The sequence below is a fragment of the Coloeus monedula genome, assembly GCF_965178545.1.
Source record: "Coloeus monedula genome assembly, chromosome: 2".
NCBI lineage: Eukaryota > Metazoa > Chordata > Aves > Passeriformes > Corvidae > Coloeus > Coloeus monedula.
In genome coordinates this window covers 72,620,659-72,647,129 of record NC_138782.1, presented here as the reverse complement: position 1 = coordinate 72,647,129, position 26,471 = coordinate 72,620,659, and the positions used below count along the sequence as shown (strand labels likewise).

Here is a 26,471-nt window from a genome sequence, read left to right as displayed (position 1 = left end):
AGAGAAGCTTTATGAATTAGTTTGAAACCAGATCACAGCTAAAATAGAAACAGTGGCACACTGTGGGGAACATAGTATAGCTGCCCTTGTACAGAGCATTTCTACCCTTCCAACAGCGACCTTGGTGTTGCACATGGTCTTGCTGAAGTGGGTATGCAGGACAAGATGAGTTTCTGTCCCACTGGAAGTACCCCCATCACCTTGGGAGAAGTTCCTTACTCAGCTTATTGAGAACGTGCTGTTGTTGGTGGTGCTCCAAGAGGAGAGCTATGGAACATTTTTGAGTGCAACTTGGGTCTGAAACTCAATTTGAAGAGAAGCAAAAATGGCCCAAATTTACAAAAGCTGAGCAGCTGACCAGCAGAGAAGAGAGGAACCTCACAAGAGTGCATCGGTGATGGGTGGGATTCCTCTGCAGTGACCATCAAAGCTCCTGGCCTCAGGCTTCCAGCTGGGAACTTCACCATACCTTTGAGCATGGTTAATCTGAGGAGCTGTTGCTGCCTGGCAACAAACCCTGTCACTTCCAGCAGGGAGATGTCTGTGCCTTGGTGTGCCCAAGTTGCAGCAATAGCAAGCAGACCTCAGTGAAATCCATCAGTGATTTTGGAGCACTGTTGTTTTGAAGAAGGCAGCTTCCTTCCAAAGCCCAAGTGAGCAAACAGCATGTGAGACAGGGTGAGCCAAGGGCAATATGTTGTCATATAATGTTTCTATTCCTTTTTACCCATCTGTTTATTTATTTGAAAGAAGAGACACAGACAGTAGGTTTGACTCAAACAGAGGAGTCTCTGTAACATCCATGCCCAAAGAACAACAAAACAGGACAACATGCAAAAACCTTCCGGCCAAAAGGTGAGTCCCCAGCTCTGGTGTGTGTCTGGAACTAACACCCAGTTATTGGGAACGACCAAACCCAACCCTGGCTTTGATGGATTTTATTTCAGTAACTCCACCAAGCCCAGTAGGGAGTATTGAAAATCCTGGCCCACAAGTATCAATGATGAATACCTCTGGCATTTTGTCTAAGACCTTGTATCTAGTTAGAATGCATGGTTGTATTAATTTATGGGTTTATAACTCATACATTTCTATCTCTTAAGACAGTGGATTTACATGGCATATTTCACAGACAGGAAGATGATTTTTTGGCACCAAGGAGATGTGTGCAGTATTGAGAGGTCACTGAATATACAACTAAATTACATTTCTGTTCAGGGTGGTATTAGAATGGCACCAGATAGCAGAGCAGGTTTAGTTCAGGAAATGAATGATGCTTTATGTAATCAAATCTGCAAGGGAGATTTGGCAAGAAGGATGAATACAGACAAACTGTTGCTGAGTCTGGACATGGCATTAAAAACATTAGTTTTTGAGTTGTGGGGGATTACTAAAGACCTGCAGGAGAGGAAAAGGGCAGATCGCCTCCATTCACTTAAATCAGAGACAATACTAGCAGAGACACAGACTCCAATACTGAGTAGTCAAAGCACTGGTGCACTATTTATGCATAGGGGTTAGTGCTGCTGTCTTTGTGGTCTTGTGGCTACTTATTATACATGCAGGGATCAGTACTGCAGGTACTGCGAGGTCCAGACAGCCTCATTTAAGTGCATTTGTTAGGGAAAGGCAGTGAAGGCACATTGTTGTTTTGGAGAGCTGATTCCCTAGCAGGAGTGGTGCTCCTAGCAGGAGGCCCTTCTCGGGCTGAAGAGGTATGCTGGTTGATTTGCACACGTGAGCAATCATCCAGCCACCTACAATGACATTTTAATGTGTTATATCACCAAAATGTCTTCCTCGGGGAGGAGCATTCCTCCCACTCCTTCCAAACCCAACATTTTCTATCAATCAGCTTAATTATACTCTAACTACAGTTTCAAAGTCTCACTCTCTAAAACCCAGATACCACATTCTCCAGGTGATTCCAGCAAAATACACCATATAAAACCAATGGGTAATACTACAGAAGTCTCTCTCTCCTGTTTCCCAAGACTGGGGACCATTATTCACATCAGACCGGTCTTTGCCAGCTCACACAGAGCATTCCCGGTCCTGCACTGGTCACATGCTTTATGTCTGCAATGCAAAGAGAAACAACACATTTCAAATGAATGCTGTGTGCTCCCCTTGGAGTTCTAGGAGAATGGATGTGCTAGTCCTCACTTCTTACAGGCTGGAGAGTGAAAGGGGTGTCTTTGGGGCTGCAAGAGAAAACCGTACCTGGAATCTCCTCAGACAGCCAGCATTTCTCGTTATTATCCCTCTGAAAGTCTGCCAGGAGAGGTTTAGCAGCCTCCACCCTTGGAGGTTTTCCAGATCCAAATAGGCAGAGCTGTGAGTAACCCAGTCTGATCTCAGAATGAACCCTGCTTGAGCAGGGGTTGGACTAGAGACCCCCTGGGCCCTCTTCCAGCCTCAACTATCTTCTGATTCTATGAAAGAAGCTATGTTTTGATAGTACACAGGAGAGACTTTTGAGAAACCTGTGTGCTATGTTCATAAGCTTTCAAAGGGAAACACAAGGATGGCTTGAGTCTGCACTACCACACACCAGAGTAACATAATGAAATGAACTGATCTGCAGCATTCACTTGTCACCCAGGTACTGCCTGGACTTTATCTTGAGTTATGTAAGAAAGTGATTGTGCTAAAGAAAAGCAGATTTTCAGTGTTACAGCTGAATGCTCAAGAGTTTGGAGGGGCAGTTCAGGGTGCATTTATAACTGCAGAGGGCACGTGATGCTCCAAGTCTGGGAGCCAAACAGAATCGCTTAGACTGGATTTGTTATCCTACTCCCACTACTGCCTCTGTCCACACATGGCTGCAGTGTGAGTGTGGTCTTTGGCAGCCTCCCCTAGTAACTCGTGGGCTTCACAGGAGGTGCCTGAGCAAGGACAAATGTGAAGGAGGAGCATTATCAGGGCACCACCACCACTGCTGCAGGGCTGGAGTTTTTATCTTACCCTGGAGACCCTCACTTGTTAGCCTAAAAATAAAAAACATCACTTTGATAGTAGGTGATAAGGGGAAAGGAATTTGGAGATTTGAACAATCTTGTGCTTAAGTGGGGCAACACAGCAATAAGACAAGGTGCATACTTCAGGGAAAAGTACATTATAGTCTGGGCTTCCCATTAAGATTCCACGGAAAGACGCAGTGCAGAATACGTAGCAGCACTACAGCACTTTATAGCATCTACTTCCCTCTTTAGAGAGCATGTACTGACTGTGACTTTTTATGCAATGATTTGCTAGGCACAATACATTAGAAATTTTGAAGAACTCTGCTTTTTCCATCTCAAAAAATACATGTATTTGGGGCTCTGCCCTTCAGATTTCAGAAATTCCTGCAATATAGATTTAAAGATAAGTTAAAAATAACACTGCATTTCCAGCACCAGGATTTTAAGAATCAGATGTCACCCTACCCGACCTCAATTAAGTCTGGCTGAATCAGCTGGATGGGATCAAGCAGGGTGTGAAAATCTGTATTCTAGCAGTGGGCAGAGAAAAGAAGACCAGTTGGAAATTTCAGCGTGAAGCGGGTTCTGTATGAAGTGGAGAATTTCAAGTGTGAATGCGTGTATGTGTTCGTGCATGTGCTGGGAAAGTAGGGTTGGCAAGGGAGACAGAGGAGAGCTTTGTGTTCAGTGCTTCCTCTGACACAGCTCAGCCTGTTCCCTATCTCCCAGTTTCACTTCTGAATGTGCAGGAACATGCGGTGGCTCCTTGTTCCCACCATCTTCATCATCCCTTGTACTCAACAGGTAAGTTCATTAAAAAGAAGAAAAAGATTTCTCCCTTCCTCACCTTGTCCCAGTTAAAAGTTTTTATTTGCTTAATGACGAATTAAATTTCAGAGAAGTAAATTCCTCATAAAGAATAAGGAGCCATTCCCTACTCCTGAGTAAATTTCATTTGCAGCTTATTTACTGCATCAGTCACGTTTTGGTAATTTTTTTCTCTTTGTACACTAATATGACTTGGTGGGAAGAAAAAAGTGTTAGGGAAGCTTAAATTGCCACTGACGTTGCTTTTTTCCTCTTTTTTTAAGATAAGCACAGATGACTATCTGATGCAGTAAGAAAGTAAACATCTGTGCTCATATTCCATATATATATGTATACATGTGTTTGCAAATACGTATGGATACACACAGCAGTCTGACTTCAGGCTAGTTTTACAAATGAGAAAGGCACCTGGGCTGCATTATACCTTGTCTCTTACGAGAAAATTTTAAGTGATAGCTTTTTCTAAAGGGATTTGTGTCAAAGGCCAATTTCATTATTTATTTACTTATTTTTGAAAATCCACTTTACGTGCACACAGTGTATTTTTCCTTTACAATCAAGATGAATGTCAACAGAACTTTCAAACGGCTGTTTCCCTCCGCTGACTTTCTGCATATTTAAAGCCAGACTAAGATAACCGAACATTAGTGATAATACATTGCCTACTTTTGCTATTTGCTTATTTATACCACACCGACCTTGTTCAACCTTTAAAACATAGGAAAACAAACACATGAAGGGTCCTTACACAATGGTCTCATTTTCTGATCTGCCCATAGGATCAGGAAAAGTATGCAAGGGGCTTGTGTGATGTGAATACATTTGGTATAGAAACTTGGGGAAGCACAAATCAGAAAAATATTTGACCTGTAAACTGTACAAGCAAACTTTACATTTTCACTGAAACCTAATAGATATGTGAAGATTTTTCATGTGAACCAAAGTTCTCAGTAATTCCACAGTTAAAACTATCAGATATTTGCCTAATTGTTTTTCTTACTTTGCAAGAACTTTGTAGTCTCACACCTTACAGCTGACATCTTTCTCTAAAAAAAGGAGAGAAAACTCCCCTAAGTAGAAGTCTGTAGGTTTAAAGCATGTTCCAATTTGTAATACAAATTAAACTTATTGGTTGAAGTGCATAAGATTACTTCCTGCTATGCATACCCATCTTGAAACATGATACCTGAGTCAAGTCACATAACTTCATATTGCTGGCATATGGCCAAATTCCTGATGATGATGCTGCTGCTAATAATTATGATAACACTCTGCTTCTAAAGAGAAAGGCAGCAAAGAAATGTTTCCTAAAGCAACCATATTGTCTTATACACTGCTAAATGTATAGGAACACCTGCATGTCTTGTTTTCAGAACAATCCTTTAAGAACCTTTATATTCCAATGCACACATTCATCCAATTAACATTACGGTTTATAGGTACGCGGTTTTCAGGCTTAGCTGCCTCAAAAAAGTATACTTGAGTTAGTTGTTTTCTGTATTATTGCTGCATTTAGGCAAAAAGGATTAGAAGAAATCCTTTAACAAATGACACATTTATGAAACTATCTTCTTCATACTGCATGGAATACCACATGACGTTTTTTAACATCCATTTACTATATGAATTGCTTATGTAAATTAATATCTAGCTTAAAAATCATTCAGCCAAAGGAACTTGAAAGCTACTACTTTAGAGCTTCATTAGTAGCTGCAGATTAAGATATCGTAAGTATAGTTGTAAATGACCATGAAAAATGGAAATTAGTGGTAGAAGAAAGCCTTTTAAAAGGTCATTTACTACTGCACGCAATTAAGCCAGCTCAATTTTGCTGCAAGAGCTTTCCTGGGCTATGACATATGAAATGCTGAATTCTGCAGATACTTCCAGTTTAAAAGTTGAGCCGCAAGAAACCCAGCTGAATGACCCCTTTCTCAGCTCTCCCTCAGCATCTCTGCTGGAGGTGATTTCTACACCAGTAGAGCCTTGCAGTTTGGAGGAACAGAGAGAAACTGATAGGCTGGGCTTCATATGCACAGAAAAAATATAGGATATATGTTTTGGGTTTTTTTTCTGCAAGCCTGATGGTGATACCAGCACCTGATGAGGGGCTGGGTCTTCTTTTGCTCTTCAGGCAGTTAGAGCTGTGTGATGGGAGTGGCTCCCAGGCCTTATGTTATCTAATGGCCAAGTGCTATGCATGCCCCCACTTAACTATGGAACCAGTCATCCATGGGGAATAACTATACCATGATCTGCATTTCTGCTGAAATCAGCAGCATGAAAAGATTTAATGCTAAGATCTAAACTGATAAGTTTTAGATGTAGTTCTTAAAAAATGCAGATAGACTATAGCTATCTCAGATCCTTTCACGCCATGCTTCAGAAAAATAAACCCATCAAGAATTAGTTTGGTCTTCCTTTACTTAAAAAAAAAAAAAAAAAAGACAAAAAAAAAAAAAAAAAAAAAAAAGACATGAATTCTGAGACAGAATGTGTAAACCAGTAAATTCTGGCTAGATCTTGACTTCCTACTGCTGATACAAATCTCTTTAATGAGATGTGTCTTTGCTCTGTAAGCCCTGGATTCAATGAAAGCTTAGTCATGCAAATAGAGGCACTCTTAGAAAGTGACCTATTAAACTCAGTACAACTACTAGCCTCCCTTATTAGGATTAATTTTTTGCATGTAGCACAAGAGCATTTGTAAATATTATAATGCTCCTTCCCAAGCATCTACTCAAATTTTGGAGCAAAAGAAACATTCAAAAGAGCTTCCCTATTTTAAAAGGGTCTTCCCATCAGAACTGGCACACAAGGACTGTGGCTGGCCATAAACAATGTGAGAAATCAAAAGCTAATTAATTTAATAGATGGCTTGTAGGAAGGAACACTTACAATAAAACCACCATTTACTTTAAAACACTTTTTAAAAAAAAATTCTGTTCAGTTTTGTTCTGTAGAAGGCAAAGGAAAGACCAGTGAATTGTGTTTTGTTCCAGCAGGAGGCCAGGCTCACTGGTGGAACATCTCAGTGTATGATACTGACTGATGCAAATGGTCCTCTGCCTTCTACCTAAACCTCACATCCTCTCTCTTTTTGGTCTTCTGAGATGAGAAATGTTATGTATCTTCATGCAACTTGGTGTTTTTTCCATCTTGACTTCATTTTATGCCATTCCAGCTACACATAATGCATTCAGTGCTCAAAATAGCCCACTGTGTGTAAGTTTTTCCACAGCCCACAAGAGCAGCCTGGAGATAAACCTTCAGAAACTGGTGAAGTCCAGCGCAAGGAAGTTTGCCACTGGCCATGCCGATGCCCGCCGGTGCCGGCCTGCACCCCTGGGGTGAGCCTCGTGAAGGATGGCTGTGGCTGCTGTAAAGTCTGTGCCAAGCAGGCAGGAGAGCCTTGCAACGAAGCAGATGTCTGTGATCCCCACAAAGGGCTCTACTGTGACTACTCAGAAGACAAGCCTAGGTATGAAACAGGCGTGTGTGCATGTAAGTTGTTCTTTCACATTCCCTTCTTGAAATCAAAGAGGGTGGGGACCAGCAGGTGAATAGTATTGGAGGAAAACTCCACTTGCAGGTGCTGCACAGCCCTGTGCTAAGGAATTTATCCTAATTTAGTCCTCCAACTGCTCAGTCAGAGAATCTGAGAGTAGGACTAGGACTGTATTTAATCTTATCTGCATTAATGAGACCAGTTCATTGTGCACAAGCCTGTTGGCAGACATATCAATGTCTGATTTAAAAAGCTGTGAATGCCATAAAGATTGACCGCATTTCAGCACTCACCTTAGCAAGACCCATGTGCTCCTCCTGTGTTAGTAACTGTTGTTCACAATTTTCAGATCTGGTAGCTGTAGGATGTGAGCTCAATGGAGTTTATTATGCCAACGGGCAGACCTTTCAGCCCAACCCACTTTATAAGTGCCTGTGTGTCAGTGGCACAATTGGATGTACCCCTGTGTTCACACCAAGATTAGCAGGAAGTCCCTGTGCCAGGGTCACAGGCAGAAAGAAGCCTGGACAATCCATTTGCAGCCTCGGACAGCACAAGCAACTTCAATCAACCAACTACAGACTGATGTCAGGTGAGCCTGGCTACACTGGTAAACTTTTCTGTACATGAGCCTTTCTGCATTTAGAGTCCCTGGCTCCAGCAGCCAGGCAGGCAGTGCACTGGCACTTGCCCAATTCTTGCTCAAGGCCTTTGCCAGGGTGACTGTTGTGTCCCACTTACCCCTCTTACTCTCAGGTCACAGACTCATTTCTCTAAACCTAATGAATGTGAAAAGCAAAAAGGCTTTTGGCTTCTGTCACCAGGGAATTGGCCAAAGCATCTTTCTGCAGAGGTTTACTACTCATCAGATCAGCCCAATTAGGGATGCTGGTGGACAGCCATTTTGCAGCCTGGAAACTGTCCCACTTTTTCCTGCTTTGTGGTGTTAGGGAGTCTTGGTTTTCACATACATACATTAACATGATGCAGGTCTCTTATTTCAATAGAAAGCAGAAAGTTATAAAAATTGCCTTAGTGGCTTTCCCACATTCACAACTTTTAGGTCACTGCAAGACCAATACTCCCCCACGGTTTCTTTATTCAGTCTGATCAGAAGCATTCATAAGCTTGTCCATGCAATTCTGCCAGGGTCAGTTGATATTCCCTTTAACTCCATTCTTGCTTTGATGCTAACACTAGTTCTGTTTTTCACACTAAGGAAGCACCATTGCCAGAAGCAGCTATGCCAGGCCTTCCCTGGCCACAGCTGCTACGCTTGTGCCATCTCCTTCCCTGTGCACTTCCAATTTTCCATGGTGAAGGTCTCCTTCGTTACAGCTAATGCAGAGCCATTTATTTGGTGGCAGCTTGAATCACCATAATGGATCAAAAAAATAAAAGAATTACAAAGCTTATCAGAAAACCTTCATCAAAGGCTGCTGAGTAGATGCACATAATCAATCTGCAGATAACAGCCCTGCTTACAAAATCTGAAGTCCAGTTTGGACAACTTCTCACACATAAGCAGTGGTTGTGCAACTAAGCCAAAATTAAAAAAAGCAGCTCATCTTTATTTCAAAATTATGATACAATACCTGTACCTAGTATCAAAGCCTTTTAACAGAAATACACCTAATACTGTTGTATAAACACGCACTCAGTAAGGCAACTGACTTCAAGTGAAGAGAGATTTAATTTCTAGAGAATAATGCCAATCTGATTGAAGAGAGACCATAATGCATTGAAAACAATGGCAACCAAACCATTTGAGCCTCTGAAATACATCTCACCACAAACTCAGTTAATGTATTTCAGATATCTGGAGAACAGCATTAAGCCATTTACTTTGTAGTCCCTTCAGCAGATCCAAAAGCTAAAGTCCAACCTTCAGTAACTCCTTCACTGACTGCAACATGACATCATTTATTCTGGAATTTGGATCAGCTGCACAGCATAACCTTGACAGCAGACACCCAGCTGGCAAAGTATGCTTTCTATTGGGCTCAGTTCAGGGACTCAACACCCTGTCCCTGTGGTGGCTGTATGTGCTGTAGGATGCTGTTCTTTGGGAATCTTCTGAAGAAAAACACCTTGAAATTTTTTTCAAAGTAAAGTCTTCCCCCTCCCATTTCCCAGTCCAGCAGAAGTACCTTGTCAACTTCTCCATGAATTCCATGCATGGCTCAATGGGCTAATAGGTATTTTGAAAAGCCCTTTTTCTGCTAGAGTGGATAATAAGTGCTAAGTTTCATTTTACTCTTCTTGCTTTGTCTTCTGGTTTTCCATTTCAATTTCATTTACCTAATTCAGATAGACAGGGATGTAACTAGGTCATACTTTAAAAAATGTAGCAAGTATAAACAACCATTTAACTTCCTTTTATTTGTTGCAGATCTGTGACAGGCTTTTAAACTGCTTGCTTCAATGAGATCTTTAAATTGCTGTCTACTTTCCAAGTATTCTGGAAAGTAGACAGCAGTTCTGGTAATTCCAGGTAATTCTGCCTGTGCTCCTACCTAAATGCACAGATTCCACATAGTTTTTTTGCAGAACTTTTCCACTGCAATTTTGTTTCTTTTTTAAAGTACACTTCACCTAATCCAGCCCTCAGGCTTTTTAGCGGTATCTAAAAGTGACTGGAGAATTTTATTCCTCAATACAAAACCTGAAGTCTTAAATATCTACGAAGACACAAATATTAATGTCTTCAGCAGCCTTTACAAGCTATGCTTGGCCTAAAAAAAATAAACATCTGGACATTTCATAAAAATTCCACAATTAACTCTCTTCACACAACACTTCCATCACATGAAACTAAAAGGTCATAAAATACATGCAATTTCATAGTCCTTGCTAGGATCTGAGTATCCAGTGTCAGCAAAGTTTAACTGCAGTTCAGCTGAATTTTGTATAAATGTTACTTATGTCGCATTTTTAGGTTTACCTACAGAAGTACCTTCATGAACAGAAATCGAATTCTTATTCTTGCATTTTCAATTCATCCTTTTGGGGCTGCCTAAATAAAATATTGCTGTCTTAGCTTACAGAAGCTTACCGCTAGTTTTGAAGAAAAAGTGCCTCATACAGGCAACTCCCTGGACACCCTGTTCCAGGACCTGTGGCATAGGCATATCCAGCAGAGTGACCAATGACAACAGAAAATGTGAAATGAAAAAAGAAAAGAGATTATGCTTCATCCAGCCTTGTCTGACCAATATGCTGAAGAAAATAAAGGTATTTTCTAGCATAAAATTAATTCTTCATAGAAAATTAAAATATTGGAACTAATGGAAAAATGGATGTACTGGCAAGTACTAATAAGACATTTACTTCTTCCTTTTTTACGGGTTTTAAAATAACTCTTCTATGTTTTCTACCACCAATCTTCACGTTTCAATAGCAAACTACAGATGTGCAATTTCAAAGAAAAGAATGTAATGTCCTGAGATATAAGTGCTGCTAATGCTGTCCTGATGCGCAGTCACTCTGAAAATATTTTCTCTTTATTGAGTGACAAAGGAAAAATCAGGCAGCTTTCAGATTGAGCAGCTTTCAAGATATTTCTATGTAAATGTTGCAACTGTTTCTTACATGATCTGCTTTTAATGCTCAGGGTTGTCTTTGTTTTAAAGATTCCAAAGGGAAAAACATGTCAACCAACTTTCCAGCTTCCAACAGCAGAGAAGCTGTTTTTTTCCGGATGTTCAACTACCCAAAGATACAAACTAACTTTCTGTGGAGCGTGCTTGGACAAGAGGTGCTGTGTTCCTAATAAGTCCAAAATGATCACTGTACAGTTTGAGTGTCCCAACGAAGGCTTCTTCAGGTGGAAGATGATGTGGATAACATCGTGTGTGTGTCAGAGGACTTGCAGTGCTCCAGAAGATATATTTTCCCAACTCAAACTGCTATGATGAGTTATACCACTGACTATTACACGTGGAGTGCAACAGCACATTCACACCCTGAAGAATCAGAAAAACCCCCTGCCACAGCAGTGTTTATAATGAAACTATATGCATGAATATTCACTCATTCATTAAATGGCACCTGGAAAACGCGAGAGGGCAGCTTTCTAAACGTAACTCTTTTTATATGGGGAGATAGATACATCCTTCTCAATAATGTAACACCAGCACTGCCCAAACAAGAACTTAAGAAAGGCATAGCAAGACAGCTTCATACCCCACTGTAACAAGTTTTGGCCCACAAATGCTCTAACCTGTTAGGGAAAAAATTGCCCTTGTAATACTTCATCTATCATTCTTCATTCTTAAATTAACCTTTTCCACTATACATCTGCACTAGTAAAACACATCAATGCTGTTTTGAAACAGAAGTCATCAACTTTAAACCCAGACTGCTTTTTGCAAGAGATGGTCTTTCTCTAGTGTTGTGCATATAAACACTGCATGTGTAAAGGAACAAAAAAGTGGGCAACTGCAGATAATAGATGCAAGACTTTAAGAAAATTGCTATTTTTAAAACATTTTCTTAAAAAATGCTCTCAACAAATGTTATCACAATACTTTATTGAATATTATACATTCAAAATTGTGCTTACTTACATATCCACTCCAACTCTGCTAGAAGGACTTCAAATTTCAAGTAATCATTGTGTCAATCCATTCTGATCTATAACAGTTCACTGGCAAGCAAGTGGAAAGAGCTGTACATTCTAATTTGTAAAAGTTCTTACTGCAATATAAAAAGCTGCTTACTCTGATAATTATAAATATTAAAACATCTATTTTACTTGCATTCTTTCAAGGCTATAAGTGTTTTTTCTCCAAATGGTCATCATAACTTCATCATAAGTGCATGTTTTGCTCAGAGGTATTCTGTATTATCTCATTATCAAGTGCAACTCAGCATTCATTAATATGAATCATTAAAATATTAATTCATATTCCAAGTATAATACTTGAAACAAAATTTATTTTTTGGAATTTTCTGTTATTTCCAGTTTTGGTATAAACTGAGAATGCTTTAATATAGCTAAGTACAACACAGAAGCAAAAATACTGAAGCAAGGAACATAGCTTAGAGCACTCTGAAATGTCTGCTGCAAAGTGTAAGAAACCAGTTTCATTAGAGACTTGCTTTCATCTTTGAAAAGACTTACATGGGCTTTTCTTCTCTTCGTAGTTGCTTGTTAAAAACTAAATCTAGCAACAGTGATCCCTCTTTGAAGCAAGACCTACCTTTAGTTTACCATAAGTTGAAAGTCTGAGAAAAGAATTACATTTTTGGCTGCTACAACCTCTCCTCCTTTTCTTCACAGCCTATGGTGTGTGAATTTACTCCACAGGTAGGATTACCGTCCTTACTGATACCAGCCACAATTAGGTGCCTTCAAATCTTTCTTACAGGCATGGGTCACCATTTAATGACAACTTTTGAGGTAAGGAAGCTGTTGTCCTGGTCCCACTTTGGAATTACAATAGCCAGGCATGCTACAAGTCATTCTGGTTAACTGAAGTAGCTGGATGATTAGGGAAAGTGCTTTTTTCTTCTTTTCTTTTTTTTCCAATCAGTTTTCCCTTCTCTAAACAGCTATCTTCAGTCTTGAAGGATCTATTCTAGGCCCACCTTTTGTAGCATCCAGTTCATCATACTCTTCTATTAGGTCAGACAAAGAGGATATAGCTTCTGAAAAACAGCTTTGCTCCATCCCATCTATTTGCAGATAATGGTGAAGGTGAGCCTAAGAGAATAAAAAAAATGTGTTATCCTTTTCCTGGTATTCAGTTGCTTTGGCTCAGTACCATTTAGCCTGCACTGAAGGGGGGAATGCAAGCACTGTCGAAAGGAGGCTTAGAGACTTTTATCATGACATCCCTTGTTTAAACACTTGGCAACTTTGGTAACAATCCCCTAGTGAATCACAGTAGATATTACTGACTTCTTAAATACCCATCTTTTCATATTGTCTTCTCGGGTACACCTGACCAGCTGCATATTGGGTTTACATGGCAGGGTTTTGGTGGCAGGGGGAGCACAGGGCTGCAGGGGTGGCTTTCATGAGAAGATAACAGGAGCTGCCCCCATGCTGAACAGAACCATCCCAGCCAGCTCCAATATGGACCTGCCACTGGCCACAGCCGAGCCCATTAGTGATGCTGGTAATGCCTCTGTGACAACTTATTTATCAAGGGGTAAAAATGCTGCACAACAGCTGTGAGAGAGCAGATTTAGGAAAGCATGACAGAAACAGCCCTGCAGACACTAAGATCAGCAAAGAAGGAACAGAAGTGGAATTCTGAGGCTGGGAAGAAGGCAGTGGAGTGGAGGTGAAGGTGTTTTCAGTTTTTGTTTTGTTTCTTGCTGTCCTACTCCTATTGCCTATTTATTATTGGCAATAAATTAAATCAATTTTCCCTAAGCCAAGTCTGTTTAGCCCATGACAATAACTGGTGGGTGATCTCCCTGTCTTTATCTTGACCCACAAGTTTTTCACTGTACTTTTCTCCTGTCCTACTGAGGAAGGAAAGTGGGAGAAAGCTTGGTGGACACCAAGGTTTAGATTAGATATTAGAAAGAAATTCTTTACTGTGCACTGGAACAGGTTGCCCAGAGAAATTGTGGATGCTCCATCCCTGGAAGGCCAGGTTGGATGGGGGTTTGAGCCACCAGGTCTAGTGGAACTTGTCCCTGTCTAAGGCAGAGGGGTTGGAACTAGATGATCAAGGTTCCTTCTAACCCAAACCATTCTATGATTCTGTGATGTTGCCAGATAGGTACAAATTAATAAGGGGTTTAAGCTTTTTAAGCGGCAACTGTTGGAGTGATTCCTTGAGTGGTGAAACAAATAAAACCCTTGGGCTGTTAATTATAAGCAGTCCCTTAGTGACACTAAGATTTGCATTCCAATAATGCAAGACGCTAATGATTAGTGACTATGAATGGACTAATGATAAGAGTTGCACCTTTTTCTTGTAGAGCTTCATAAATCTGTCTTTGAGTTCAATGAAAGTTGGTTTTACACAGGTGTTGTTTGCTAAAGCCAGAAGGGAATGGGAATGGCCCACAGGAGGTACTGAACACAAACCAGTTTTCCAGCCCTCTTGATTCCAGGAGACAAAGTGCAGAGAAGGCTTCAACCTGTGATACAAAAATTTAGTTATCTAAGGAATATAAAGAACACAAAGGGCTAAGTTTCTTTTCTCAGCTAACAGCCCAAAAAGGTTAACATTTAAGCACCCAGGAATAAAGAGGACAGTTGTAACTCTCACTATAAATAAGACATTTTAGAATTCAGACTAAACCATTTTGTCTCTATCTTAAATTTAAATTGCAAACATCAATTTTGTTTTGTTAACTTAATATATCAGGATTTGAAAAGCGAAGTTACAAGTACCTGTTTCTATAAAAGGGACTGTGAGCACTCTGAGATTTAGTAAAGGGGCAGACTGGGTGGGGACAATCAGTCTACCTGTAGTTTTGAAATAAGTAAAATACTTTAGATTCTCAGAAATTTTCCCCATGTACGCTTGTATGCCTATAAATTCCATTTTGCCTGCCTTTCCTGTTACATCTATGTAGCTCAATAGTGTAAAAGGTAGAAAATGGGTGCTAACAACACAAAATTGTTAAAATAAGGATGATTTCCTACCTCCATGAAAGTAACCATGAAAGAAAGGGGCCTTCTGTTCAGCAAAAACAAACTTCTACTACAGAACTTATGATTCCAACATCCTTTGCTGTTGACAGACCCCTGGAAGGCTGGATTTTGCTTTCCTTTGCAATTTGGAGAAAGAGAGGAGTAGCACCCCTCTTTATTTGGAAGTCCAGGCATAATATGACTTATTTTCACTCATTACATAAATTAATTATGTTTTCTTCCCTTCTAAAATTAAGAAAAGGAGGTCAGAGTAAACTGATTTGGTACTGAAACTGCTCAAATGAAAAGTTGGAATGCTCTGGACAACTGCCATCAGTTTCAGTACAAATCCCATGACTACTCTGTGTGGTATTACAAACCTTTCAATATTTCTGCGAAGGTCTGAAACCTGCACATTTCCTCGAACAAGAAGTGCACAGGCGAGGTAGAGGCTGTGCTTTGGATCTGCTTGAATTAGTTGATGATCTCTGCTAAATGCATCTGAGAACATCTGATCCAACCTGGGTGAAAAGAAAACAGTTATCTACTCTTACTTAAGTAGGATACAGAAGTTCTTCAGAATGCCCATCTTCAGGGTTTAAAAGTTCATAAAATTCTGGATAAAAGTACATTTAACCCAGGACCATAAATGATAGGAAAGATTCAAACCTTTATATGTACATACGTTGGCATTAGAAGTTTTTAAAAACATACTGGATCAATTTTTTTCCTCACCCTCAAGTTACAAGCCACTGTTGAGTCAGAGAAGTTGCCTTTATAAAGGCAATTTGGGGCCAATGGTTACGACGTCTTAAAATTACATAAAAGGATTTAACTACTTGGGGTTCTGGTTATGTGGCAATTTGAGTGGCCAATCTCACTGGGAAGGATCTGACAAGGAATATCAAAGTGCTGCTGATCCTTACAGAACTATTTGCCTGTTACACTTCATTATTTAAAAGGATCAATGAGTCACAGAACTGTATTAGTTTTGATTAATGATTTGGGAAAAGACAGGCTGTACATACTTGTCTAGTCTACTTATTCTAATTTTATCACACATGACTGCTTTAAAAGATGACACTTCAGATCATATTCTTTCTCTCTTCATTTCCTTAATCAAGTTTTACTGTACTATGGGATACCAAAGATGGTGTTTTGTGGACCCACAACATCTAAGGTATTCTTTCCATTTGTCCCAAATGCTCTACATTTATAATCTCTATTTCTTTTTCTTTGTATCACCTCTGCCACAATCTGCCTATTACAAAAAAAAAATAATACAGGAGACAAAAATATTGCTGTTCCCACTTCATCCTGAAACATCTTTGACTGACCATCTCCTTGTAGTCTGCTACCTTCACCCCAGCCCGGTACTGTCTCTTCAAGGTATATTTTCAACAGACCTGACTGTCACAACTTGCCATTGCAAAATAAGGGTGGCCCTGCCCTCTTCTCCACTGGGCATACTTCCATCACTAATCCTTAGCTGCCTCTGCCACTATTTGGGCCTCTTGCTGACTGAATATAATCCACCAAACCCAGTAAAATCTATTTTAACAGGTTATTTTTCTGCCATGTCAGAGTGATAAATATCTCACAAAATTTGACATGTCAGCTTATCATTACAATAAGATGTTAAATAGGCTCACTGCACTCACTGCATCTCCAGACTGAAGTAAGATGCTGTTATGTCCACAAAGAGTCTAGTTAATTCCTTGTTTGTCTTTAGAGTATTTTGTCAGTCAAGTGCAAACTGTTATTCAAAAGAATTTGTGGTGTGGGTTCTAAGTATTACATTTTCCCAACAGAAACACTTCCACAAGAGATTAAAAGGATGTCAAGTTTACTGGCTCAATCATTACAGAGGAAAGGGAAGACAGATGTTCCACAAATCAGCAGGATGAACTTGAAAATGTGGCAGATGTACAAGTTTTAGAACTTCCACCCTTAGTTTTGCTACAGAATGGAATTTTTAAATGAAAACTATGGAAGAATCAGAAATTAAGCTTTAAATCTGAAACTCCAATAATATTTTCTCTTACCTTCTAGAAGGAACATTAACATCTGCCAGTGTATATAGAGGAGTCAAGCTTGAAACCAAATAATGAAGTCGAGGAAATGGAACCAAATTCATGCTGATTTCATTAAGATCCATGTTTAGGGAACCTTCAAATCTAGCAGAGCTGAAAAATGAACAAACTGTTACGAAACTGCTACAAACTAAGTAAATCACTTCTATAAGGTAAACTTCCATGAAATCTATTTTTCAGCTGTTCTGTACAATAAAACTGTAAAACAGCACACCATTCAAGCACGTGTTCAAGTATAATTACAAAACTTTCACATCTGGCAGTAACAGTGCTATGTCTTATTTATTTATACTTTCCATTAAAGAACAGTAAATTACCAAGAATGATTCCTTGTTTCCCAATTGTAGTCTTTAGTACTGATTTTCAGTATTAATAATGATTAATACTAGTTAATACTGGTCAATTAATACCAGCTGGTTAATACCAGTTAATTATTGACACTTTCACTAAACAGGCTATAATAAAACACATGTGATTTAGCATTCCTGACAAGCTGTTTAAAAGAAAAACAGGCCAATACTCCAGAAGTATATTTCTTGCAGCAATAGACAGTTTAGGAGCAAAAATTATCTGACAATATTTATAAAATAATACAACTGGCCTAGAAGGGGAAACCTCTGTGGGTTCCATTAACCACTAGTGGAAGACAGTATCCTTCTACCTATAAACTTACTTCAGTTATAAGACTATCATGGCTAAAGCAACACCCCTACAATCTGAATACTTCCAAATACTTTAGCATTTAGTAACCAATTCTTAGAAAGAGAAGACTCATATTGAATGAAAACCAATTAGTATTACTCAAGTTCATGCAGGCCTGCATACTTACAGCACACACCACCTCCCACAATCCTACTTTGTTACAGAGGAGTAACCTTTACCTTGTCATGTTCAGCAGCAAGTTGGCTATGATGTTATTCATCGCATCAAATGGTTTCTCTTGTAGTGTTTTTGCTCTGCCTGCACTTGATGTTACCAAGCTGTTTTGCTTCACAGTTGATCCTAACTTCCCAGAATTGATCATCTGATGAATTTTATTAACTATCTCAAACAGAGACTTTGACAGAGAGGGAAAAAAAGCACAGAAGTAGTCTTGAGTAAAGAACTTTTAAATTCAGCACCCCAATTTTTCATTTCTAATAATCTTGAAAGCTCAGACATTGTACTGTTAGTTCAAAGATTATGCCTTTGCTACATCTAAGTCCAACTTTTGAGCAATTCCAGTTGACTGAAGTGTTTCTAAAAGTCTGCGCCTTACATATCACAAATATGTACACAGCTTGACTCAAAAGTTTTTGAAGAAGTTGAATTTTATTCAACTATTCAAAATCCTTATGAAAACTTAAAATGCAGTTTTAGAAGATAACACCTGTGAAACAAAAAATATAGTCTCTAACTATATTTCACTTTCTCTTGCTTTTTTCATAAGCAAACAGCCAGTCACTGAAGCTAGATTCAAATCTATCTAGCATTTTGCAAGGTCAGGTATATCTATGATTCCCATATCACTAATCAGCACAGTTAAGTTTGTTGGAATCTGGAGAGGCTAGTCATTTCCCTTGCAGGACCCTAATACTATGCACAGATTGATTGCTAAAAGAATAGAAGACACTCTGTCTCAGTAAGTAGAAGCTTTTCACCGTTTACCTTGAAACGGACATGAAAAAAGTCACTTTCCTTACTTTGAAGGAGCAGAACAACTTTTCAGTGATACCCATGTTCATTTCAAAAGCTTGCAAGTGACTTAGAAGTTCAATTATTACTTAAAAAAATTAAATTATGCATTTGGAGACTTGGTACTCAAATCAGTACAGAAAAGGAAGAGACACTTCCACTGTCTAATAAAAAAAAATTACAGAAATAGAGTATTATTTCTTACTTCATTCTCTATTGGTAGTACACAGTCTGCATGTTCATTAAGCTCCTTCATAGCCAGAACACTGTTATACGGAGAAGTAATAACATCATCTTCACCAGAGGGATAAACCGAAGTAACAAATCTATATACTTCTGGGAATTCCTCCTCAAGCAAATTTAGTACAAAAGTTCCAAGACCAGACCCTGTCCCTAATTATGAATGAAGACAAAATGAGAGAGGACCCCATGTTATCTTAGGCTCTAAGACTCATGTAGGAGACATACAACTTTTCAATTATATATGTTAATGAATATTTTCTGAAGCATTTGGCTTCAGTAGAGTCTATTCAAATGTAATTAAGGTAGAAAGGTTTTTCCCAGACAGGAAACTAATTAAGTAATAAAATTATTTCCCACAGTATGTCAGTCAGGATGAAGTATACATTCTCAAAAATTTCTGCAAACCATAAAGTCCTATTATGTAACAAACATTTTTCTGACCTAGTATTTCTACTTCTTTTTTTCAATTCTTTAATTTGAATTATGAAACACATTTGCTTAAAAGCACTGAACTGCCCCAAACAATACATATTTTTCTTTTAGGGTTTCTTTATGAAGTTTTCTCATTCTTCAGTAAAACAGAACTGCCCCTTCCCCCCAGCACTTTAGTGTTAACATTTGTTAATGAGGCTTTTTCCTCATTAACACTAAGCACGCAGCTCTGAGAACTGAACTGTCATCTTTTTCTGAACATTCAGCTACATTCTCAGTGGCAGACAATTTAATCTATGAACAAGACACCAGTTTTCATGATAACAGAAGCAGCATCTGCAGGGTCTCTGAAATTAAGCAAATGGCCACAAAAAAGGCCCTTGACAAAATATTTGCTTCATATTTAGAGCTATCTTCTGTGTCTTTTACCATATCATAACCAGTTATAATACGTGCTAGTCTCACGTAGGTTTCTGGGGTAGGAAGGCTTAGTGGCATGCAATAATGACGAAATTGTCACTGTATAGGATTCTTCTTTTTGGCTTATTAACAAAGTAACTAGATTGGATTCAATAGAATTATGTAGAAGGAAAACAGAAAAACAAAGTTTTTCTAAAGTTAATCAACATTAGAAGTCTCCTTCAAAGCCTTACGGAAAACTCCTTCCCCACAATTAAAACCAACTTGATTATAACAATGTAGTCAGTGTTCAGAGGTCACTGACCCTTCTTCTGATCAGTAATACCTCAGTGTTTGTCTTTGGTACCTGTCTTGATCTACTCATTGCCTCATCTTTAGAATTTTAGCTGCATTTTTGTTCTGGGTAGCACACTAGAGTTCCTCAGTGCTCTAACAAAACAAGTGATAAATAATTACAGGTCCAGTTAATTGGACTATGTCAATTTTTTTAATCTGCATTCTGAATGATGTAGATTATTATACTGATTTTCAAGTTTTTTTTTTTTTCCATCTGTGGCTACTGCCATCATACTCTCCATAAAAAACTTACTTACCACCTCCCATGGAATGAATTATAAAGAAACACTGTAGACAGTCACAATGTTCAGCGGTCTTCCTCAGCTTTTCCACTATGTTTTCCCGGTACTGACAGCCATATATCTTATGACCTACAGCCCTGAGGACATGAAAAGTACTTTAAAAAACTCCCCAACAATCAAACTTTCAATTTTTTATTTTAACTCCTTCTATGTGATATTTTAGAGTTCAGAGTCCAAAGCTGGGTGCAACACCCCATCTGTGAGTTTCTAAGCTGTGACTACAAATGAGCATATGCAGTCAGGACATGGTTTTAACTTTGAGGATGCAAACAGCTCTAAGTTCACAGCTTTGGAGTGTGCACTTATTATTCTGTACTGAAAAGGAAATAAACTACCATACTGGATGATCTAATTGTAGTAATGAAATGGAAGCTATGTAGTCCTTAACAATAAAGATATCCCTATGTGATAAGTGTACAGATCATCTTTTGAGTACTATGCAAGTCAGTTGCTACAGTAACAAAAAACCCCCAAACAGCTCATTTCCAACACACTTGTCTGATAGATGGTAAAGTTACAGAATGTTTTATTCCCCATATTGCACTCTCTTTTGGTACATTCGCTGGTGATTTGCTTTCCAGTCTGTAGTGCACTGAATATTATTAGAGCACATTAAGGTCTCCGTGAAAATTTGGAATTCATTATGTTAATCAATCTTTTTTTGAATTTCTCTTTTGGTAATGTAGTTTATATGCACAAAGCCAGACTCTGTGGTGCTTAGAAATCAGAAGTGCATTTGTTCGTATATCTCATTTCCACAGTAGCTGCACAGTCTCAAACTAGATTATGGCTTCGACTAAGCAATGAAAGCAGCTGAATGCCAAAGAAACAAAACTAAAAAGCATGTTCTTTTGTAAAGAAAATCAAAAAAGAGAGAGAGAAAAAAAAGACAAAATGATATATCAGCAGAATTATTCTTCTGTAAGAGCCTTTTCAAAGCCCTCCTCCAGGCAACAGTGACTCCAAGTTTGCTGGTAAAATGCTGCAGCTCTCCAGGTGCAGAACGACACAAAAAGCTGTGGTTATCATTTCCCCTTTCAAATGCCATCTAATTAGCTGCTAAGAAATGAGTTCTAAAGAGGTTCTCACCAGTTGTTTCCTGAACCAGAAACATCTGTGATAAGCTGCTTGCTATCAAACACATCCCTCAATGGTCCCTGAAGAATTTCATTTACCACACCCTCCTCCATGTCAATCAACAGCGCCTTTGAGAATGGAAAGAATTAAAATTCAGTCAGTAAGCAAACCACCCTTGAAATAATCACACAAAGAAATATAAAATTATTTACAATATAAAAGGAATTCTGTTTCTACTCTGCTCCAGAGAAACCTTTTCCCCCCTCCCCAGTTGTTAGCTCGGAGACCAAGTAGATTCTTCTTAGCTGATTTGCTAGAAGTTGTTCAATAGGACCGCATTTCAGATGGTGAAATTTTGTTAAAATTTTATAACATTTTGCTCCACTACTTAGGAATAAAGAAATTAAAACATTTTTATGTTTCAAGTTTCCTTTTTTCTTTATCATGTAAAGTGGCTCAAAGAAACCCAATCCTTAGTTAATAATATCTGCAATAATTTTATTAAAATTCCAATTTAAATTACTCAACAAGACTGGCAGCAAACTGTATTACTGCATTACTAAAAGTTATTATTAGAAATTTTACTATTCAAAGCCGTATTTAAACCTGTATGCAATTTTAAGGGCTTCATGAAAATTCCCACACATTTGGACATAAATATTCAATGTAAAAAGAGTGACCTTTATAGATTGCCTTACTCGTGCTTTTAAAGAGCAGATTTTTCCTTTGTAAATATCAGGACCATTACCACCACTTCTGAAAAAAAAATAGTTACAGAAAAAATCTGAGATCAGATTTGTAACATAAAATACATACTGGAATAAAATTTTATCTTTTATATTTTGTGTTTGGAGGACTATGACAATGCAAACAAACACTGTGAACATGCTGCTAAGACTTCATAATTCCCAAAAGGAATACAACTACAGAACACAATCTCAATCAGAAATATCCTAAACATTACTTCAGAAAGCTTAAAAGATAAGCATTAAAAGTTTACTCCCAGATACAGCCTCAGCTTTGTAGGAATTCTACAAGCATTGCCAAAACGCGAAAGGATTATCTTTTATCAGCACGTGATATGTGTACCCACATCATACAATGGGAAAGAGCTCCCCACGAGCTTTTCAGTGGGGGTAGTACTCGACGTTGTGCTCGAGGTGTGAAAGCTCTGTAACAGACTTATTCTGCTTATTATGATTAACCAACTCAGAAATCCTGCTGGGTTGGCATCACTAAATCTTCCTTCTTTCCCAGGAATGGTTGTACTGAGCCAACATAGCAGACTATACATTATGTCACAATCACATTTTTTCCCACTCAAAGGATGAGATACTATGGTCTGGCCAAACTATATTCAACACGGGGAAAAAAGGCAGGGGTACTGGAAGACAGATCTTTTCCATTATTTACCTAATCTGGGAGCTGGCCAAGCCTAAATTTAAAGTATGTCCTTGACCATTCTACATTCAACCACCATTATATTCACAAAACACCGGCTAAAATTCACTACAGCACCAACCAGTGTTCTGAACCTACTGAGTCCCATCAGGAACAAGGGGAAGAGAGTACAGGGCTGCACTGGATTCCACAAGGATTTTCCACCTTCTCACTCAAAGATGGTCTCCAGACACTTCTCATTAGGTGAGCAGCTCACAGCAGCCTCCAATATTCATGTCATTCCTCTAGCCTACACAACACCTATAGGAGTACATTATAGCACCAGTAAATCCACCTAGAGAATTTATCTTCAGGGACTAACAAAATTCAAAGGGGAAATAAAACCAACCCCTAAACAACATTTCTTTTTCTTACTATTGCCTTTGTCGTCTTTTATGCCAGACCATACCTTCAATCACTTGGATTCAGTTGCTGAAAAACATCCTCACATTCCTAGAATCATGGGATGGCTTGGGTTGGAAGGGACCTTAAAGATCATCCAGTCCCAACCCCTCTGCCTTGGGCAGGGACACCTTTCACTAGACCAGGTTGCTCAGTGAGAAAACAAATGTTTCTACTGCAGCCAACCCGTCAATTACAAATTTGGTGGTTTCATTTGGCAGAAACAGGCATTTTTTATGGTTTAAAAAAAAAGAAAAAAAATATTCAAGGAAATACCCACAAGGAATGACAATAATAAACTTCAATACATTTGCAATGTTCTTTCAAAGAGGTAAAATTTGAGAAAAAGCAATTTGGATTTCACTGCTGTTCTAGTTAAAATCACATGCTGTACTGCAACCTTTTCATATAATGGAAGGAAATAGAGGCTGGTCAAATGTTTTTTTATCAATTAAAAAGCAACAGGCTATTTCAAGTACACATTTTCTTCTTGCAAACTGCAAGGATTTTTTTAACTGGATAGATAAGAGATGACTGAATGGTTTTAAGGTATGAATTGGTTAACTTACAAAAAACAATTATAGACACTACTCTGGGTAACAAAATAGTCAGATAAATAAGATTTAAAAACTGTCAGTTTTTTCTATCTTATATACAATTCCTCTTATAAGTCTTCAAGAAATGCTGCTCAGTTGGTATTGAGAGGGCACACAATCTGATTGTGATTTGTAATGGCAAAAGCTATCAGATCCTGACTGTCCATGTTTGGTACAAAAGGAAAGGAAAACAAACACACACACTTTCAATGCATTTAACCACTGAAGTATGTATAAATAAAATGGAAATGCAAAGATAAGGTTTTGAGGAGAATACAAAAAAGCAAGATCTTTTACTAGCACAAGCTAAATGACATGAAACAAAGAAAACTGTAACTTAGATTAAAAGAAGATACTACAAGTGCTGATCTACCAGGTTAAACTCATGAGCCGCTTGATAAAAACTTACCTTGTATCTACGTTCCTAAAGAAACTGCTTAAGGCTTCATCATAAATTCCTTTCTAAAAGGAAACAGCACAAAATTATGCGTAATGTCAAAAATTCTCAGTGATTTTCCATGGAATAATTTAAGTTGGAAGGGATCTCTGAAGGACACCTGTCAAACCTCACCACTTGAAACCGAGTGAACATCTCTGTTGAATCCAGCTAGTTCTACTCAGCTCTAAAAAGAACATTTCATTGAAACATCAGCTTGTTATTAAAAACTGAGAGGAGAATGTAACTAGGAAATTAATTTTTCAGCACAAGATTAAGCAACTGTAGTAGTTTACTGAAGATCCCAAGGCAATGATTAAATTGAAGACCTGCTCTTTAGCTGACTCAGTTCATCATGATACAACTCTGAGTTCATCACGGACTCCATGCCTGTGACACCAATGCCCATGGAGTTCTGTGAAAAGGACAGCACATCACACTGATTCTTGAACTCCCTGCCAAGGGATAGCATGGAAATTACTTACCCCAACATATAGGTAAAGAGATCTGTCAAATTAAATAATTTAAGTGCTTTATAGTCACAGCAAGAAAAGTGGTTTTGTTCAGGGTACTCAGCACAATCCTGTGCCCTCCTTATGTTGCTATTTTGATCAGTAAAACTTTACAGCAAGTCATGGCACGAGCTAACATGGAAAACAATGGTGGGCTTTGGGGGTGTCCTCTTTTGTTTTACTGCCAGTGGCAAAGTACCAGCACTGAACAGCCCTCCCATGTTGCTAACTACCTCCAACCTGCTAATGCCTGGCTGTAGGGACACATCCTGAGCTTTTTGGGGTGAAAATGCTGGAGAAAGCTGACCAGAATTAGGGATCACAGAATCACAGAATATATCGAGTTGGAAGGGACCAAGAAGGAACATAGAGTCCAACCCTTAGCCCTTCAAAGGGCACCCCAAGAGTCCCACCATGTGCCTGAGAGTGTTGTCCAAACGCTTCCTGAGCTCTAACAGGCTTGGTGCTGGGGAGTCTGCTCCAGTGCCCAACCACCTTCTGAGCGAAGAACCCTTTTCTAATATGTAACTTAAATGTTCCCTGACACAACTTCATGCCATTCCCTCGGGTCCTGTCACTGGTGACCACAGGAAAGAGATCAGTGTCTGCCCCATCTCTTCCGCTCATGAGGAAGTTGCAGACTGCAATAAGACCCTCATCTTCTCTTCTTCAGGCTGAACAGACCAAGTGCCCTCAGCTGCTCCTCGTACGGCTTCCCCTCAAGGCCCTTCACCTTTGGACACTCTCCAATAGCTTAATGTCTTTCTTACATTGTGGCACCCCAGACTGCCCCCAGCACTGGAAGTGAGGCCGCCCCAGTGCAGAGCAGAGTGGGACAATCCCCTCCCTTGCCTGGCTGGCGATGCTGTGCCTGATGCCCCCCAGGACATTGTTGGCCCTCCTGGCTGCCAGGACACTGCTGACTCATGTTCAACTTGTCATCGACCAGGAGCCCCAGGTCCCTTTCCACAGCACTGCTTTCCAGCCTCTCATTCCCCAGTCTGTCCATACATCCAGGGTTGTCCCATCCCAGATGCAGGATCCGGCAATCCCCGTTGAACTTCACACGGCTGGTGACTGCCTACCCTGTGATTTAACAAGGTCTCTTAACAGTTAACCTTACGATTTGTTTTCCTGATTAGTTATACAGCACAAGGACCTGGGGGTGGTTGTGCTCACAGTGAAGCACCCTTAGTTGAACTAAACAAGCGCAGCGCTCTGCAGTCACAGCGACGAGCGCGGAAGGCAGCGAAGGGCGGCTCGGCCCGGGCCGGCGGGGCAGCGGCGCCGTTACCTGGTTGACGGCGGCGTGTTCCCGCAGCGCCAGGTCCCAGAAGCGGCATCCCACCTGGTTCCCGCACTGTCCCACTGCAAAGGGGAGAAACACGGCTCAGGCACGGGGAGGGGGCGGCGGGAAGTCTGGGCGCCACGACCCCCTTACCCTGTACCACCACCGACTGGGTCATGGCAGAACCGGAGGCGCACCTCCTGTTTCGAAGTCGGCGCCCGGAAGCCGCGCCCCCTGAGTTCCTGCGGTGGAACGTCCCAACGGTTGACTCAGCTGCGGGGCACTCGCCGCCTGCCCGCCGAGAGTGGAAGGTGC

The 26,471-nt window shown here is 39.6% G+C and overlaps 2 protein-coding genes across 2 annotated transcripts; one reads left to right on the top strand and one right to left on the bottom strand.

The window, feature by feature from the left end:
* Positions 1-831: 831 nt before the first annotated feature.
* Positions 832-11,216, top strand: CCN6 (cellular communication network factor 6; the record flags this gene model as incomplete). Its single annotated transcript, XM_082276756.1, is given in 8 exon segments — positions 832-855; positions 3,501-3,606; positions 3,609-3,709; positions 3,712-3,770; positions 7,036-7,298; positions 7,652-7,894; positions 10,343-10,536; positions 10,935-11,216. Coding segments are annotated over 8 exon segments (1,272 nt in total).
* Positions 11,217-12,850: 1,634 nt separating this feature from the next.
* TUBE1 (tubulin epsilon 1) lies at positions 12,851-26,389 on the bottom strand (the record flags this gene model as incomplete). The annotated part of the gene is made up of 12 exons (XM_082302443.1): positions 26,310-26,389; positions 26,163-26,236; positions 24,330-24,382; positions 22,181-22,238; positions 21,495-21,610; positions 20,361-20,482; positions 18,878-19,065; positions 17,880-18,055; positions 16,951-17,091; positions 15,286-15,426; positions 14,232-14,406; positions 12,851-13,009 (listed from the first exon to the last, which is right to left on the bottom strand). Exons 1-12 carry the CDS (start codon positions 26,332-26,334, stop codon positions 12,851-12,853), a joined length of 1,428 nt encoding a protein of 475 aa, XP_082158569.1. The 5' UTR covers positions 26,335-26,389.
* Positions 26,390-26,471: the final 82 nt, after the last annotated feature.